We start from the raw sequence: 19,357 nt of genomic DNA, 5'->3' as shown, positions 1-19,357 counted from the left end.
TGCAGTTCATCTGAAAGGCTCAAAGTCATAAAAATAATCCTAAATTACTCCACGACAAAGTTTTGATCTTGATTTAATACCTGCTTAATTTTAAAACCAAGAGACRCTTTGTGTAGTTATGCAAATAGAATTGCTTGCATATAGTTTGACACATGTTAAAAGAATTCTGCTACTTCAGAACCTCGATTTTTAATTTTCTGTCAGTACATCTCAACATTTTATTCAGACACTCCATATCCCCTTCTGCAAGCTTATAAAATATTAGAGCGAAGGCCAGCAACAATTTTCAGCTTTGCTTAGAGGTAATACTTAAATCTTTCTCAACATACACAGTTTACAGCTCAGAGTATATGTTCTATTTATCTTTTTTTTCCTCAATGCAATTTCAGTGTATGGAAAATTAATTCAACACTACCAAGTTAAATTCATTTTTTCATACACATTAGTCCAAAAAAAAAAAAAGAGTAGTTTCCAAAAATCTTCCAGTTCTAGCTCTATAAAACTAAAGCGTTTTTTATAAATAAAAATATATTTGTTTAAATATTAGATGGATAGAAAATTGCAGCAATTGTTCACAAAAAGCCTTCAGGCTTTTTCTCCCATCAAAAAATATTAATCTAAGTAAATTAAGTGGYTTCCTTTCAACATTATAAAATTCACACTCAAATTTTAGCCCAAATAACAAAACCCACTCGCATTGCCATTATCAGTCCAGCATGATGGAAGAGGAATTTTCAACATTCTCATTTCTTGTTATTCATTCAAATAATACTTCCCTCATAATATCAATATTTSTCTTGGAAAAAACAGTACACAAATGCTCAGAAATCCTTTACATAAACTTCCTCAACAAGTTAAATGAAACCTTTTTGACATTACCTTAATATTTTTAATTATGAAATTATTTAAATATATTACTTTATGAGAAATATTTACCTTAAAAGTCACTGTTGCCTTTGTRCAATAAAACCCAATGGAAATAATAGGATCCTTGAGGGACTGAGATTTCTGCTGTTCTGCTGTTCCATCATCAATTCCACTAGAATCATTCTCCTCGTCATCATAACTCACAATAGCAGGAACAAAAGACCAAGCCCAAGAAACCCATCCTTGTTGCTGGTCATCATCTTGATGCAAATAAGGATCTTGACTAATATACTGTGCAGGATATTGCATTACTGAGCTTGCTTCATCTTCTGTACCTTTTAAAACAAAAACCAAGTTAAATTTCAGATAAACCATACYTGAAAAWTTATTTATTAAATGCAGATTTTTGGTATGTGAAATTTATCTGGACAGTATTGCACACAGCATTCACTGATACTTGGCTTATAATCATAGAAAGTGAGTCRAAATTATAAATTACTTAGTATGAGTTTTCAAACACTTCAATTCGATAACATTTTTCTCCGAAAATATTATGGGTCTTGACAATAGTTTTAGTTTCATACATCTGCAGTGACACCAGAAATTGCCATCTAYACCACAAGCTTTCAAGATTTCTTCCATTAAAGACATCTTAAAGCTGCAAAATTAAACCTTACTAAATAATGATACAGTATGATCTTGCAGTTTCCAATTTTAAAATGAAATTAAAAAGTACTTCCATTGCAACAGTSTAATGCAAACAAATGTAAATACAGYACAGACCCAAAAATTRAGGTTGCAAAYGTCCCTTGTTTAAAAGCAAGCTTTTCAAATATTCAAAGATACRAGTTTATCTATGCTCAAAAAAGCTGGTATCCACCTGTGAGTCAAAAGTCAAAATGCTGGTCTTCTGTGAAAATAATGAGAGATAGCATGCAGAGTAAAGCAAGAATTTCCCCAAAGATTCGAGTCTAAGTCTCACAATCCAAACAGATAGGTAGTACTGTATGTACAAAGTGCACAAATAGCTGTAATCTGGTTTCATCACTCTTACGGGACTCCCAAGAGCTGTTAAATACTTTGGAATTACTACAGATAGTACAGGATGCAGTACTTTTCCTGTAGGTCAACGGTATTAGGTTTAATGATTCATTTGAGAACAGAAATTAACATTCCAATTCTATTTATCTATTTTTAAATTCAGAGATCCCATTCTTACAAGTTTTAGACATTTTACTCTTTAGTCTAATTAGTCTTTAGCCTTTTACTCTAGTTACACTAGCATAATGGACAAAAGAGTAATGAAAAACCCTCATGAGAATTCTCTGCACATGCTTAAGAGGCAAGGACACCTCCTCCCACCAAGGCAACGCAAGCTTCCTTTCTGMTCTCTTCACAGAAGTCTCAGGGATCAGATTTCAATCCAAATGTAACTCTTGAAAACACAGCAAATACAGAAGACATGCACATAAAATCTTGGGAAAAGCGAAGAGGAAGAACTGCCAGCCATAGAAGGAAAATCTGATATGGAGCATGACTCCAGTTGTTTAGCTTAGACTGATGCTGGCCAAGTGCAAAAGAAACRGTAGAAGGTCTGGCAAAAACTGGAAAAAAGATGGAAGTGTAGAACCTRCATAACATTTGGTCTACATGGCCATAAAATGCAGCCATCATTTAGCATGCCCCTTTCTGCAGTACACAGAGACAACAGTAAAATACGCCAAGTATTAGTTTGGATTGCAATATTTTTTATTATTTTGGAAGCCTTAAAAATAAGCACCATTTTAGCCTAGCTGCTCTATCTATATACTCCAAGACAGAAAATTCAAAGAGGAAGCTGTATCTATCTTCTATCATTAAATTAAAACCACTACAGCCACTATATAATCACCAAACTTCAGAAGAAATACTATCAGCCTGRTAAGCAACACCCAACATTCTCTAAACACTTCAAAGAATAAATATAGAGTAAATTCCTTTGTAACATGGAATATATGAAGGGGAAGATGTACTTGGGAAACACAAAGTTGCTTTGCTTTGAACTAAYTATGCTAACCACTGCAAACACATAGGACAGTGAAACGTAATCATTAAAACCTATTTTACATACATGAATTTGTTAAAGGATGAAATGTTAACCTGCATCGGGTTTCTAAATCCACTCTTTCTAGCCTTCCATAGTGAGTTCACTTGGAAACAATATTGCTCCATAATGCAGGGCAGTGATTCCAGTTAACAAATCCATTTAAAATGTATTACAGGATTGCACTGTGACTGCATCTCACTATATCCACGTTCCAATCAAGTTTGATCTTGAGAAATTTACTTTCTTTTAAAGGGTTTGAGATATTTATTTGTAATAAGAGTCTGGAAACTGGCCTCTCTCAATATAAATCTGGAATTAACCCAGTAGAAAATTACTCTCTTGGTATTTATTTYTTTCTTTCTCTGCCTGTATTAGTTTTCAGCCAGGTATGGGTGATCCAGCTTAGCCTGTGGCTACATGAATACAAGTGCTGCCACTAGAGGAAGAAGGAAGGAATGCATCACTATCCCTGCTGGCAGCAGCATGAATTTACTACTCATTGAATCAGCCATGAAACTCCGTGAGTGAAACTTAGTACAAACTTCAAGGACAGAGCTGCAGATGTTCATTCTTGTATCATAAATAACGTAGATATTGAAGTTCATTTCCTCATTCACAATTTGTCTGCTATAAACCAAACAAGCTACTGCAAACTCACAAGTAAGACACTGGAAACAAGCATAAATGGCTGCTGCCAGTTTGGAACTTGCTYATGGAAAGGTGCCTTGTTGCATATATTGAGAGATAAATCCAAAGTACCCTATGGTGTCACAGCTCCTAAAATGGTCTYCTTAGATCATATTTAACCTCAGTTTAGTTAAGACCATCACAATTCTTTATACAACATAATATTAAAGATGTTCAAGCACTGCATACTTACCCAGCACAACGAGCTGCCTCTAGCAAACTGCAGAYTGACGAGACCCTTAGCAAGAACTAGGCTGGGATATTCATACTTGCAAAAAGCAAGAAAATTCATGTTTTTAATATTTCTTCTTAYAAATTAAAAGCTGTATTTACCTGTGATATTTCCCAACATATCTTTAGTGTGGCAAATCAAATCTTCACTTTCCCCATCTTTGAAGTTGCCTATTTCTCCATAATACAGAGCAATCCCAAGTTGCATTATACGTATAAACATAGGAAGCTGCTGATCAGAGATTGAAAGTTTCAAACTTTCAACTAATGTGTGAATCTATAATATGAAAAGAGAACAAAAGCAAATAATAACAAAGCTCTGTCATCAGTGAAGCCCACTTTTAAACCATACAATTCCATATTCACTTGGTGTGGGCATTCTATTTCCAAAAATCAGATTTGCAATACAAAAGAAGGAAAAGGGCTGCAAACAATGACTACCAGAAATACATTCTTTGGGTTGTCACACAGAAGACCTTCAGTTGAAAAGTCAAGTGCAATGTGTTTTACACACAGAGAAACATCATTTTTTAAAGTTGTTGCTGAAGAAATTTCTCAAAGATAAGTGATGTAAAAGCATCTCATTAAACTTTTATTTCCATTATAGAGTTTCATCAAAATTTCTGCATGCTAAAGAAACTCTAGATAYACTGGTTTTAATATACAAAGTGCTTCATTTTGATTCTTTCCCACTCCAAATATTGTTCCAAGTGGACAGGTAATGGGGGGAAGAATTAATTACAACTGAAGTGCAGAAAACTGGCTCCTCTGAATACTCCATTTCAAACACAGAGTTAATGCACTTTTCACTAAATGAAAGAAAGCTTTGCGAAGGCTGTAATTATTACGATGAAAACTTATCCTTGTTTAAAAAATTTTAGCTGTAAAACAGCTAAAAACATCAAAATATTTTGAGTATGTGATCATTCTATAAAGACAAAGCCAAACAAGATAAGAAAGCTACCTTTTATTAAATAAGAACTGCATAAAATAAAATTATTGTAATAAAATTACTGTCTAACATTAGACATATTTTAAACACTACATCCAGTTTCTAAATGTTGCAGGTGAAAATAATGGAAATGAAAAGCAACCACACATCAGTGCTGGCCTTAATGCAATCCAATTCAAAAACTATGAAAAGTTAGTTTGCAAACAATACAGCACATCCATAGGTAAATATTATAGTGGTGAAATCAGTACTTGTATAATAGTACACTAGTACTTGTATAATATTTACACCTTCATATGTGTAAATCAATGAAGTCTCAGGCTGAGTCATAGAGAATGGGTAATAACATTGTATCATCTGTTTATATAGACAAGAGGAAAKATGTCAGATGTCAGAATTATGCTACTTTTTAAACTTCTCCGAAAGAAAAAGGTATGTAAATTCCTAAGACACATTTTGGAACTTCAAAATTTTCCAAGGCCACTTGATTTAAAGTTGTTAATAAAAAGCTTTTTCTGTGCAGAAGAACAACATGACAGATATTGAGAAAATAATCTCTTAAGATTTGGAAGGGGGGAAAGAAGGGATTGCTTTGCCAGAAGGTTTTTTAAAGGCACACAAAGAGCATATGTCATAGTGGAGGATTGGAAAACTAGGTAGCCTTGTAGGCAACAAAAATAATTACACAGTAGCTCCACTGCAATTATGTCACACTCCAGGACTTCTTGGTGATACTATCCTCCCATTATGATCCTGTTCTTGTACTGTCAGTGGAACTCAGCTGCCCCTCAGAAGACTGACTCATCTCCCTAAAACTGGAGGAAAACCATTATCTTTTTGTCAAGTTAGCTTTCAATATAGTGTCAACATAGTGAGTGGATTCAGATGACTGGCACGTCAGACAAATATCAGAGTTGCTACAAATAGGTCTAGGCAGGACTCACAACTCCAGTCCAAATCATCTGCSTCATGACTGCCTCATTCCATGATGAATTTTACAAGAACAGCAATAAAAACCTTGCAACTCTCATAATTTTACATGTTTTGTCACCTTCATTCATGTATACTGTTTTCATTCTAAAACTGGAAGTAGGAGTTTCGTGTTCCCAGTTCAAAAATGTATCCAAGTACTCAAGAACCATCCTCCACTGATAAGTTTTAACCCCATTAAAACCCAATTAAGATTAGTTTAGCCAAAACATTGCAATAGTAATCAAAATTATGCAGGTTATAAAAGTGTTCTAGCCCTTACAAAGAAACCGAAAGAGCACATGTCTTGGAACCTTCCTCTCAAGACTTAAAATCAGACATTCTCTAGTAAGTGAATAAGACACAGTATTGAAGTTCACATCAGCAAGAACTTGRCAGATTTGGAGAGAAAGATGGAATGTTGCTCACTTTTGTCTTGAGCAGGAAAACCACGCTCCTTCAGCAATCAACCCTTCAGAATGCTGCAGAAGAGACTTTTCAGCAGTTTTAAGYACCCTTGAATTAATTCCATTAATGAAGTTGTTATATTTACTTATAAGAGTTCTTTTTACTGCATCCCTAATAAAAAACAGCTATTTCCTTTCATTAGCTAAATATTTTAAAGAGAGTCTGTAAAAAACAGCATTCTGATGACCCACAGAGCACAATCTCCATGCATAAAACCTTTTAGAAAGTTATCAAACCCAAATTTGCATGGGTCAAAAGATTTGTAAATCTAATCACTGCATAGTGGTATGACAGTGAAACATTGYAAAAGATTTAAGACTTTTTTAAAAATACTACCTTTGGGCCATTAYTTTATGGATCATAATAATTATTAATTGTTATTTAATTAGTATCATATAGTTTTAATTTAAGTAAACACCTTTGTGTATATATTCATAAACAGGGGTTTATGTTTAAAGATAAAAAAAACAAACAAATTGGAAGGGAAAAAACAGTAAATGGACTATTTTTAACATAAATAACACCAAAACCAAAGTATAAATGGGAAAAAAAAAAAAAAAAAAAAAAAAAAAAAAAAAAAAAAAAAAAAAAAAAAAAAAAAAAAAAAAAAGTATAAATGGAAAAAAAAAAAAAAGCTAAAACATCTTGGAACAAAATGGCATGCCTTAAAAAAGGGCAGAGGCAATAAATTGCCAACAAAGATGACCAGAAAAGCTTAATACAAATTTCATTAAATTAGTACCAAATCACAGTGCATTTTAGTAAGAGTTTTATTTTAGTCTGGTATCCACTAAAAATGGTAAGCAATAAAATAATGACTTTTTACAACTTTATAATTTTAAAATATATTAAATACTATCAGCATTTACACTGAAGTGTGCTATGAGAGACTTATAATTTGGCCATAAACCGCTGCTCTCGCAAGTAAGCATACAGGGATGAGCCAGGTACAGATTACTTCTCCAAAATTACCAGAACTATTTGCTATTTAAGTATAAGGATTTTTAACATTAAGATTTACTACCTATATGCAGCAACCCTACTGGCACCACAGAACCTAAAGCCTGTAACTGGWAAGCTACAGTCAGTCTTATGAAGAATCGCTATTATCACTGGAGTTCATATACGTTGCAAACTTATGGCACACTGTTAAAAATCTCAGTATCATTGAATACACAASTTCTTGTGCATAAAACACAAAATGGGCAAGCTTCCAAAATTGCTATCTATTCTGAACAAAGAAGGGCCAAAAAAAGGTTTTCTTTCTAGTATGCAGAACCAGTCTTTGCATAAATCAAGATCCACACATCAAACAGTAAGGCAAAAAAAATMCTTCCCATCTTATTGCTGACACCCTGAAGTATACTACTGGGGTTTCTGCAACAGATTATCTGCAGACTYTCTTTCCCTCCTCCCAATTATGGGTTTTTTTAAACTCCAGGAGAAAATGAAAATATCAGAGAGCATAAGTTCTTTATGTGCTGTTTCGGTATATAAACTAATTACATCACACGAACCAAACACAATTGAAAAATTCATTTAGCAAAACACAACAGCATAAGCTTCTCATTTACTTAAAAWTTTTAAGGATATTTTAAAAAGCCTCAAAACTTCACAAGTAAGTAGCAAAAAAATTATTTTGGATACCTACTTTAATAATTGATGGCATTTTAGAGTTGAGGTTATCATAAGTAAAATGCAGACGAGTCCTGAAGGAGCATTTGTACAGCAGAGGTTCCTGGTAAAATTCAATTTTACCACTAGCATTTCTCTTATCAAGACATACTGTGCAGTCAGAAAAGTTGATCATCTTCCTCAGTACCAGATCAGTAGCTTTTAAAGAAAGTGTATATGTTAAAAGATATATTGCATAAGGAAAGTAAGTYGTGCATACAAGTTCTTAACTAGAAGAAAGCAATACAAGATAGTTTTTCAGTCATTATTTAAATCAGCAGGAAAGTACTTGCTTATGTGACTAAACAGAATAATTTCCTGTGTTCGTTATSTTCTGCTGAATCCATAGGAGGTGTGGATAAATTAGTTACACCCAATCAGAATCTTCACCCGCTTTGCTATATGTTACATCTTTTTAGAAAAGAAGAGTACTGTTTCATGTGGAAGCATRCAATAAATAGCATAATCATTTTTCTCCCAGAAATAATTTTGCATATKATCCCCCCAAGTTTTCTTCTGAGCCTTCCAAAAGAAACAAAACCTATTATAGTGACCTTAGCATTAAATATATTTTGAGATTTTGTCATGTTAGTTCGTAATTATTTTAGCCAGAACAAAAAAATAGGTTTAGGAAAACATTAATTGAATTCCCCACTCCACCTGAAATCTTCTGTGTGATCTTAACACAGTTACTGTGCCCCAGTTTCACCTCTATCCAACATCACTAAGAGCACCTGGACTCATAGGTGAACACTGGCAATTCAAGGACTGAAATACTCAAATACTGAAGACCAAGATAAAGAGTCAGAAGTTGGGGTTTTATTCCCCTGAAAACCTGAAGTGAAATSRGTCATGYCTTGCAATTGGCATCGTGTGCTCAYTACAGTGCAGAACATTTTACTGCCACTCTTGCCAGCCCATTSAGAGTTTTAAGATCATCCCAAACAAGTGCAATGGAATGCCTTAATGTGCTACTGTTCATTGACAAAAATTGCCCAAGCAGTCTCTGCCAGCAGCAAGCACCAATTCAAACAGCATCACAGGATGGCAACTATGAGCAGAGGACTATAACACATCTTGGACAATAATCTGTGATCATACAAGCATTAAGAATCAATCTATATTATTACARGTGGCTCATCAGAATTAAGGTAAGGACAAGGGAAAAAATGATTGGAAATCAAAACAAAAATTACCATACTTCTGATTTTAAGAGCCATGTTTATGAGACTTAAAAACTTCCTTATGAACTTCAGAGGGTCTCCACAGTGACATAAAATCAAAAACATATCTACTCACCAGAGATGTCCATAAATGCTCGATCCCAAAACTCATCCACTGTATAGCATTCTGCAGAAGTGATATTGACTGAGAGAACAATATCATCCTCCACGTACTTTAATATGAGATTATTGATCACAATGTTGACATTGTTTACAACACGCCTAATCAAACTCTGAACATAACCTATAAAATAAAACAAATTCTTGGGAATGATAAGGAAGACATGATAAACTCATTTACTTAGTAAAACAAAAATCATTATTTTAAATATATTCACTGTTTTCAACTTGTACTCTTTTTTAAAAATCAAAATTTAAACAAACTATGYATTACTGTCCTTTATTTACCCAAATAATAACATGACTTGAAACTCCTTAACATTCTGTGTAGTTGTTAAGTAAATTAGCATCCTGGAAGTGCCAGATACTATAARAAACATTGTTAAAAACTGTGAATGCAATCGAGCAAAAGAGATTAATTAACTTTCAAACTAATTAAGAAAAGAGAACACTATGGATTACTGTAGACAAAGAMTTTTCAAAATTACTTTTTTACTTGAGAGATATCTGGAAATAGGTTTGGAAAAGTGAACACCTACTAGGTGACTTTTCGAGTACATATATTATGTTTAGGTGCTCCCTCCATTTTTTTTGGAAGTTAACTAAGCATTAACATGCCTAGTACTTTCTCATTCTAAAACCTAATACATCCATACCCTTGTTCAGTAAGACCCCTGTGAGGCATATCAAAACCAATTTCAACTTCAACAACCCAAATAGTAAGCACCTGCACCAAAACCTGCTGGGAACAAACTCATTTGCATGTTTTTTAGATGCAATGTGATTGGAAAAATCATTTCATCTGGGAATTCATTCATTCTGGGTATGTGGCAAGCAGTCATGTTTTTAGCAATATTGTAAAGAAATTAAATACTATCATATTCATGTGTTTCATGTATACTGAACCTAACTACAGACCCAACTCATTTGTGCTGGAAAAAAACAAGCCTTAAAATTTCTGTTTTCAAATTTATAGCATTACATACATCTAAAAATACATTTAATACATATGGAGTTCTGGTTTGGTGACTATGCTGAATAAAAGCCAGCTAATGACACAGGCTTAAATCCACAGGTTTCAAGAGTAGTTTTGTGAAACTTGCATTAAAAAGACCCATTTATATAAAAAATTTTGATTTCAATTAAAAATCAAAATGAACATCGAAACATTGTCAGATAACTAGGAAAAYACTTAAGTTGCTATTTCCATTCTACTCTGATCTTCTGAGGTATTCATCTCTTTCACACTCAAATATAACTTTTCACCTTAGAGTATATACAAAGTTTTACCATTACATAAGTGATTTTCTTGAGTTCTACAACTACCAATCTGCACAGCTGACATAARATATTTTTCCTTTTTTCAGGATTCAAAGTCCTCAACAACCAGAAAGAGAAGATCCAGAAATCAGTCAAATTCAATGTTTTCTGAGCTTAGTACTGTGTACATTGTGACATAATATGAATTTGCTTTTTTTGCATATCAATCTAAAATGACTGAAAAATATGTCGAATAAGTTTTTTTTAAGGATTTTCTAACTGAATCCTTAAATCCATAACATTCTTACTTTATWTGAATTCAGAAAACCAGATGTATTATTTCAATAATTAAGGGGCATAAGAGACCCAYATTGATCACTAGAGCAATGTAAACCAAGCTGTATTTAAATAGAAGTCAGCATAAGGCATTTAGCTCCTTTCCTTAATTTCAGCATAGAAATATTTTTGCAGACTATTTAACTAGCACCTATAAAATTATAGCCACTTATTTAATTACTATTTTAAAGYAAGCTACTAATTTCATTGAAGAAAGTGAAGCTGTCCCTCCACAGATCCAAAGTTTTTTCGGTGTTTTGCTTTCAAGGGTCTTTCAAAGTCAATCTAATACACATTTTCCTGCTGTCAATGACAGAAACATTACATCATAGAAGGAAAAAAAAAAAAAAAACAAGTTGTACTGATAGTTTCCAGAAGTATTCAGAAAAAGAGCAACACCATTTTCATCTGTGTGTCTTTTTGGCTGAGTGCATAAAGAGAGGAAGCAGAGCTCTATCTTCCAAATAAAATAGGGATCATGGATTTGCTAATAACTGTCTATGAAGATATTTCCAAGCTAGTGGTACAGTACACTGTTAGTAGTATCATACCAAAACTAGCTTCTTCATTAAATTTCACTTCAAATATACTAGAAACATATTTTCATATTATTCAAAACAAAATAGTAAAATCAYCAGCAAGTTCATGTATAATAAAGGATTTGTTTCTTTTTGTGTTGGCGGGRTTTAAATGGGTTTTGTTTTAAACACAAGTGGGAAAAAGCAGGTAAAGGTTACTCACATTCTTGCAATTTTTAAGACTACAAGCATTTTTACCACTGAAATATAGGTTTTCTACAGCAAGAGAATAAAACCACCAGGAAATCTGTACAGCTAAATTCTTTCTTGAGGTGCAACACAAAATCCACAAGTATGCTTTTTTCAAATTATCCAGAACCCAGGAGGCCACACTGTGCATTAAAAGCTAAAAATGCAGTTTCAGATCCAACACTCCAAAAACTTTGTATCCCTGTAGTCGTACAATTGATATCCTCAGACTGGACACATCTAAACCACTTCAGCTTAGCAGGGGTCTGTTGTTGCCAAAGGTACATTTTAAGCTAAATTTTGCCTCTTGAGCTTCATCTCCAAGGACGCTATAACAAAGTTCCAATAAATCTTTAAAAAATATGCACTACAAGTATGATACACACATCCTCCAAGGACTTTAAAAAAAAAAACAAAAAAAAACCACCATCCAAACCATTAAGTAGACGATGCAACATCTTACTGAAATCCAGGAAGTGCAAATTAATGCTTACAACGTCTTACCACATAGGATCTCTGCACTAAACAGTGCTATTTCTCCACTYAAAAACAAAACCAAAGCCACCTGTATTTACAACTTTGCAATTTATAACAATTAATACTACTGTATTATTGCAATTTCACCACACAGGAAGTAACTTACAAAAATCCTACAAATGTCACYGAAGGAAACATAATCATACATTTTTTGGATAGTCTTTGACTTTTGTTGTTTACAGGTGTGACCCAAAAAACCCAATAACAAGGAACTGTCACAGCTGAAGCACTGTCCATAGAAGGAKTTTATTGGATCTCAAACCTCTAGGAGACCCCCTAGACCTGGCTCCTCAAGTAACCACTCCAAAGCACCATAGCACATAGTATTCCACACACTAAATTTCAGTGTTGCCTTTTAATTCAAGTATAAACTTTCTGTAAAAAAAAGACAGCGAGAAAGCCTAACAAGATACTCATACCTTTAAACCATCTAAAATGACATGCCCCAAAAAGGCAAACAGCAATTCATTYCAGTACTCTCCAATTTTATCTTTCTGCATCATACTCCCCACATCCAAACTCAGACACAATAGTAATCAGATACATAGTTCCTCAGGCATTTTTATATCATAAAATATCTCCAAATTCAGCATTCAAATTCCATATCCAGGGAAAAGAAATGGTGAAAATCTCCACCGGTAGATGCAGGACTCAATAAGAAACAGATGATCTATAAGGTCCCATCCAATCCAAGTCATTCTATGATTCTATGATGCTTCCTTCAACTATAAATGAGTTGTATTAATTTAAGAATTTGATGAAATGGAAAAAAGTTACCAGCACTGAACTACATTTTATTGTGATTTGGTTCTATTTTCTAATATACAAGTATTTCACAGGGCTTTATGTGATTTGTAGGTAGACAAAAATGTAATATTCTAACAAACACTGTGGCCATCTGAATAAATTTTTGTATTTGAGTTGGAGAAAATACCTAACGAGTTTCTGAAATTATGGATTACCTGGAGGTAAATCAGGGTCAGGAGCAGCAGATTGYTGGAGTCGTCGTGATTTTACCGCTGATTTCATGCTCTCTGTGGTACTGCGGTTTGTTGAACTGGAACCACAACTTTCGTGATCTTCCTGCTAGAGGAAAAGMAAGCAATGAAGTCAACCAAACAGAAGGAAAATAAAAGTGGGGAGAACTTGGTACAGATTCTGTAATTTCTGTAACTGCTTTTCCATCAATTCAATTCTGTATTACAGAAATTGACACAAAATTAGCTGGACAACATAAAACCAATACTTTCGCTAACTTCAGTTTAAAACAGAAAGCTGTCATTTAAATACTCATTTCAATTGAGCATATTTCTTCTAGCTCCATTTCTGCTGTAACATTCCTTCAGACACAGAGCCCTGTAGATTACCAAAACAAGTATGAGAAACCACCTAACGGAATGAGCTTACATGCCTGCTCATGAAACCACCTCAGATGGTTCCAAGATGTCAGACTCACATCCTTCCTAATACCACTAATTGAAGCTGATTCATAAAGCAAAATATTTYTGTAGATTTGTGTAACAGTAAAACTTGACCTTAGAAAAGATAAATGAACTGAGGGCACCTGCTCCTCTTGAGCTTCTATAGAGTTCATTCAACATAAGGAATTCGGAAGCAGTAACAYGGCTCATAATTACAGAATGGGATATAAGCTTTACAAGATGAGATTCACAGACACAAGAAAATCTTAATTAGCTGAATCTAGGATTTTAAATACACCAGTAGTATTCCAATTACATTCCAGAATGACAGTTTAACTACAAGGCTCAAGTGTAAGAAAGCCAGGAAAAGTAATGCAAATATTTTTGTAAATGTATTAAAAGGTTGAAGAGGACACAAACACAGTTTTTGACCCAAGCCAAATTACTTTGATAGAAGTAGTCTCTTGCAGAAAAAGCAAAAAAATGCCTTCTGGGTCATACCTATCATATCACATAATTTGCTCACAAAAAGAAACTTTGGAGAATAAATGTCAAGTACTACAGTATGAGCTATAATATTCTTAACTCCTTTTAACACCAAAAAGCAAGTAGCTTAAACKGTGCTGGGTTTTTATATAGGACAGATCATGTGTTACCCCACATGCTGCCTGGTATTTCTAATAATCTCAGAGAAATTACAAAAGAGAATCTTCACATTGCTCGCTTTTTGATGTGAATTTTTTTTCCATTAAAAAAAGTTATATGCAATGTTACAGCTTAAATAGAAGTCAACTTCAAAAGTAACTGAAGAGATTTTTTTTCCTTYCACTCTGTATTTAGAACAACAAAACAGCGAAATACTTTGATAAAATGGAAATACCATTTCACTAAGAGAAAAAAAAATAGTAATATAATCTTAGGGGAAAACGTAAGATAGAAGCTTTAACTTAACTAGGGAAATGGCATAARACAGATATTCATATATAAGAAGGCTACATGATAGCGTCTAATAGAAGGCTGAGTTACCACAAAGGATTTGAAATTTTCCAGTTACTAATATAGCAGTGAAAAACAAGACAGTGGATGTTTTTAAATTTAAGGTTATTTGGCCATTTTAGTCATATAGGATGGTCTCATCCCAGCRCATAAAAACCCCAAAATGAGTGTACATCAAGTCTGTTTAGATGGCATTTGTTTGTTTTCTCATCTCCGACAAGTTTCTGAYACTTTTCATCAAGGAATGCAAGTCTTCTGAAGACTCCCTCTGAACTTCAAACGATAGAGCAATTTTAGTAGAAAACTACCTCCCTCTTCAAGGCATACCCAACAGAGATAAAGCAAGAGCTTCAAGCTTTCATTAAACCCAGCATGATGGAAGCATCTTTATCAACATATATTTTGTAATCAGCAAAGCTCAACTCTCCTTCCTCTTCAGTTTACTGAGAAATCTTAGATCGTACACTCTTAATTTTTGAATAACTTTCAGCTATATTCTTTCTTGGAAACTAGWTTATGTATAGCATGAAAATATTTTTTCAGACAAATCACTATACAACTATTCTTAAGCAAAAGTTAAATAAGAGCGGTTTAAGCTTTTACCACTTTCAGAGAGCTAGGAACGAACATTAGAACTTTGCCTTTTGAGGGGGAATTGGTTTTTAAAGGAAAGGGGAGAAGAATCCTTAGAGTTAATTTTGAAACAAACTCTCAAATCTCAACCTAGAAACACATTAAATACAATAAGCTTTTTATATTTCCTTGAGGTACAAGTCTGTTGTGATGGAAAATGGTTGTAAACCATATACAGCAAGTTACAACACAAGCAAAAATGTTCCAAATTTATCTCAGAAATACACCTGTGTGACTTAATCCATATGAAGTAACAGAGAACATCTACATTTAAGAAGAATTCTATCTGACTAACATTTGAGCAAAAAGGTTTGTTGGTTTTTTTTTTTTTTAATCTGGGATAACATCCATTCACTTCCTTACATTACATAATTATCAAAAATATTTCAGAGCTGCATGAGTTGGTTTTGGTTTTTTTGAGCATGAACACACACATCATTTTTCACAACAGTTACTGATACTCTATAAGCCAAATGTATTCTACAATTACTGGAAGATAAGAGTGGCCACGAACTTATGCAAACTACATTCCTAAGTATACATATATCCAAAAGGTTTCTGTATCTGCACACTCCTGTTCAATGTTAACTTTAAGAGCACACTATTAATTTCTCAAACATGTGGTTGTCTCATAAGCCCAGAAGTAAAACATGTTCATTAAAGAGATGGGGAAAGTTCCAAGGAAACTGCCAAAACTAGCATAATTATGAAACTATTTAAAACTGGAACCAACTAGAGTCACACGCTGTGTCTAGATCACAGTGATGTCATCAGAAACACCCAGCCAAAAAGCACTAAAATTACTGCACTCCCATAAATCCACCTCACACCAGAGGACAAACATTTAAAAGTTGAAGTCAAAATCACAATGGTGGTGGGAAGGGAGTTACATTCTAAAAGTGCTAATAACTATAGTTATGGTACGAGATTTGACAAATGTTCATTCATTTTAGCATTAATGAAAGTTATTCCAAACAATAGTCACAGCAGTGGAAAACTAAAAATACTCATGATATATCTAGAAAGATGATCTTTAAATAATATAACTTGTTTACAAAAGTATTTTTTCCCACCAGTTTGTATCATAAATAAAAGCCTAGAAAACTTAAATGTGAACAAGAGGTTCTGTTTTGGGGGTCTTGTTATTCAAATATGATAAATACAATTTTGCACAACCAGGTTCCTTTTCCACTTTTGACAGACATGTCAGATCCAGTAGTCAGCTGAAATGTTTTTATGAGGCACTCTGGTAAGTTCTACAACTATGCAAGCCATAAGTAACATGCTAATGACACTAGGCTAGTAAATTTATATACGAGTTCCTCAGACAATTTTCTACTGCAATTTACAACCATTACTATAAGGTTTAGAGCAATTACAATTGCAAAAACCTGAACACTTAACAGATGAGGGTTTTTTTGATTTTTCCTAGTRAGTGCAATTTATAATCTTCGTTCATTATTCTTTAATTTGTTCATTATGTTTTYCAAATTCAAAGTAGTTTTATCCTTAAAAAAGACACACTCATTYTAAAACATACAAATCCTATTCAATGGGCAAGATCTCCAAAATGCCTCATAAGCACACTTTATGGGAAAATAATGTTCTCTTGGATATCACTTAGSTATTTATGCAAATACTGGCCCTCTACTTTTAAAAAACCAGGTTAGACAAAGAAAATTGAGTTCCATAAAAGCAAAAAAAAAACAATTTAAAAAAAAAAAAAAAAAACCTAAAAGCAAAAAAAAAACAATTTAAAAGCAATGAATATTAACTGAAATTTGAAAACCCAAACTGATTTAAATTACATTCTATACAAACTCCCAGAGTTCTCCATCCCATTTTTTCCTCTTCCTYTATAAAATTTGCTTTTTCTCACCCTTTATAATTTCTAAAACAATAAGCTTAATATCCTTTACAAGTCATTAAAATATATTTATTTATATTTCTGCAACATGCATTTTAAATGGCAAGATGCAAAAACTGGGGGGGTGGAACTTATTTCCCACTAGTGGACTGTGCTTACATGGCCAAGTATTTGGYTGCCTGGGGCAAGACTAGAAGCAACATTTGGGAAATGTTCATTTTAGCAAGGCCTTTGGCACAGTCTCCTCACAGACCTCATTCACAGATTGGTGAGATATCAGCTGGACAGTGCAACTTCAGTGAAGAAGTGGCTGGACCACTGGGCTCAAAGGGTTATGACTGGGGTATGATTGGCTGGATACTCATGGCATCCTTCAGGGATAAGTACCAAGCCTTTGGTGTTTAACATTCTACTAAAGACCTGGAAGGTAGGATACAGAGMACCTWCATCAAARCTGTGGATAGTAGCAAYCTAGAGGGAAGAACTGATGGGYAGGGCTGCTATTRATAGGGTCCTCGAGGRCCTGTAAAAATGGCTGTCAGGAACTCAATGAAATCAAGCTGAGTGCTAGAGTAGTGGGATAAAGATACCCTGGAGCTGCACATTAAAAGCCAAACTGCTAAAAAGCAGCTTTTCAGAAACCAATCCAAGGGTCCCAGGGGATAGCCAGTTGTTCATGAGCGTGTCCTTGCTCCAAAGGCAACTGAGTGCTGGGCTGTATTAACACGGGTGAAGCCAGGGGCAGGTTCTCCTCCCATGGCTCCCTGTGAGACACCGTACAGAACACTGCACCCAATCTAGGGGGCTCCAAGACACACCAGAATCAAATCCAACAGAGGACCACCACAGTGGTTAGGGTGCAGGAGCAGCCTCCTGAGCTCTCTCTAAGGTGAGACTGAGATAAATTCGGGTTGCCCAGCTTGGAAAAGGGTGATCCTACTGCTGCCTACAGCTATCTGCTGCAAGGGCACAGAAAAGTGRGAATCAGACTGTTGCCACTCATCTTTCCATGGTACAAATCTGAAGCATGCAATTCCAAGCAGGACAAGCTCTTCTTCATCAGGAGGGAAATCAGGTACTGAACTGCCTGTCCAAAGACATGGTAACATCTCAGTCCTTGTAGCTATTCAGCTCTTTGCTGGCCAAACCCTACTGCAACCTGCTCTAACTGCACTTGCTTTAGGCATAAAGTTRGACTAGATCATCACCAGAAACATTCCAAATTGCACTATGATTCCTCTGCATGTAAAAAAATGGGACAAAAAGTAATTCAAGTTTTTTTTTTAAATATTGTCTTTAAAATACACAAGTTTYGCTGATCAAGACCTTGCTTTCAAAAGGCTATCTGGTTCTTTTCCACTGCTACACAATTGCTAATATGCACTACACATAGAGAAATGGATTCATATTACACTTTTAACCCTACAACACCACTTCTCCTGGCTAACACAGGTTAAGCCCTACTTAGACATTAGTACAGAAAATTAATTTTATTATTTTTCTAATGAACAGCAAACTAGAAGCACAACACTGAAACAGAGRAAATTCAGTGGCCTAAATACGACATCTGTCCATCTTTTGCAAGGTGTGATTTAATAGCCCAACACACATTAACTTTAAAACCATGTAAATATATGTATATTTTAAAACTAGGACAGTATAAAATGACAGCACTATGACAGTATAAAAATACTGAAGACGAWTTATTCAAATCAGAATGTGTTACAATTTCACAGAATAATTAAGGAATTCTGTATTACATATAGCAATTATAGGGTCTATATATACATTTCTAGTACCTTCAAAAGACTATTTGAGACTGCCCAGTTTTTTTCACTGTAACAAWACTCTATTTTAAATCTTCAGATTGGCAAATCACATAACCTCAGAGTGAGTGCTCAGAGACTGAGCTGCGTCTTTCTCTACGGCAGATGAGAACATGCTTGAAAKTCTTCATTTTCTACTATATTTTTAGCACTATTTCATGTAGATGAAGGTCAAAAATAAATTCTTAATATTATGTCCCAGACTATGAAAGAGAAACACTAAAGAATTGGGGGCAGAGATGCAGGGAGTGGGATAAATAAACAAGGTTGAAATTTGGTTAAGCATAACAGCCAAAATGGAGCAATCAGGAAATAATTTAAACAAGGTGTCAGCCTCCATTTGCCTCTTGTTGCATATGATCTTGGTTGATGTTAAATTAACCTGAACAACCAGCAGCCATGACAAACAAGGCAYGCTTGAGATACCTGCATGAGAC

The 19,357-nt window shown here is 34.3% G+C and overlaps 1 protein-coding gene across 8 annotated transcripts in view; it reads right to left on the bottom strand.

The window, feature by feature from the left end:
• The window catches only part of VPS13B (vacuolar protein sorting 13 homolog B), a 423,643-nt gene that overhangs the window by 365,795 nt on the left and 38,491 nt on the right, over positions 1–19,357 (bottom strand). For 6 of the 8 annotated variants that reach the window (XM_057366267.1, XM_057366268.1, XM_057366262.1 and 3 more), the window contains exons 4-8: positions 13,140–13,263; positions 9,234–9,401; positions 7,912–8,093; positions 3,974–4,148; positions 937–1,202 (exon numbers count right to left, since the gene is read on the bottom strand). In XM_057366267.1, coding sequence (XP_057222250.1) covers positions 937–1,202; positions 3,974–4,148; positions 7,912–8,093; positions 9,234–9,401; positions 13,140–13,263 — 915 coding nt within the window. The remainder of the gene's footprint in view (positions 1–936; positions 1,203–3,973; positions 4,149–7,911; positions 8,094–9,233; positions 9,402–13,139; positions 13,264–19,357) is intronic. The other 2 variants (XM_057366269.1, XM_057366265.1) reach the window with 1 other exon arrangement.

Source organism: Malurus melanocephalus, unplaced genomic scaffold (assembly GCF_030028575.1).
Source record: "Malurus melanocephalus ecotype Western Australia unplaced genomic scaffold, MMel_1.1 scaffold_62, whole genome shotgun sequence".
Classification (NCBI taxonomy): Eukaryota; Metazoa; Chordata; class Aves; order Passeriformes; family Maluridae; genus Malurus; species Malurus melanocephalus.
This window is presented reverse-complemented; position numbering and strand designations above follow the sequence as displayed.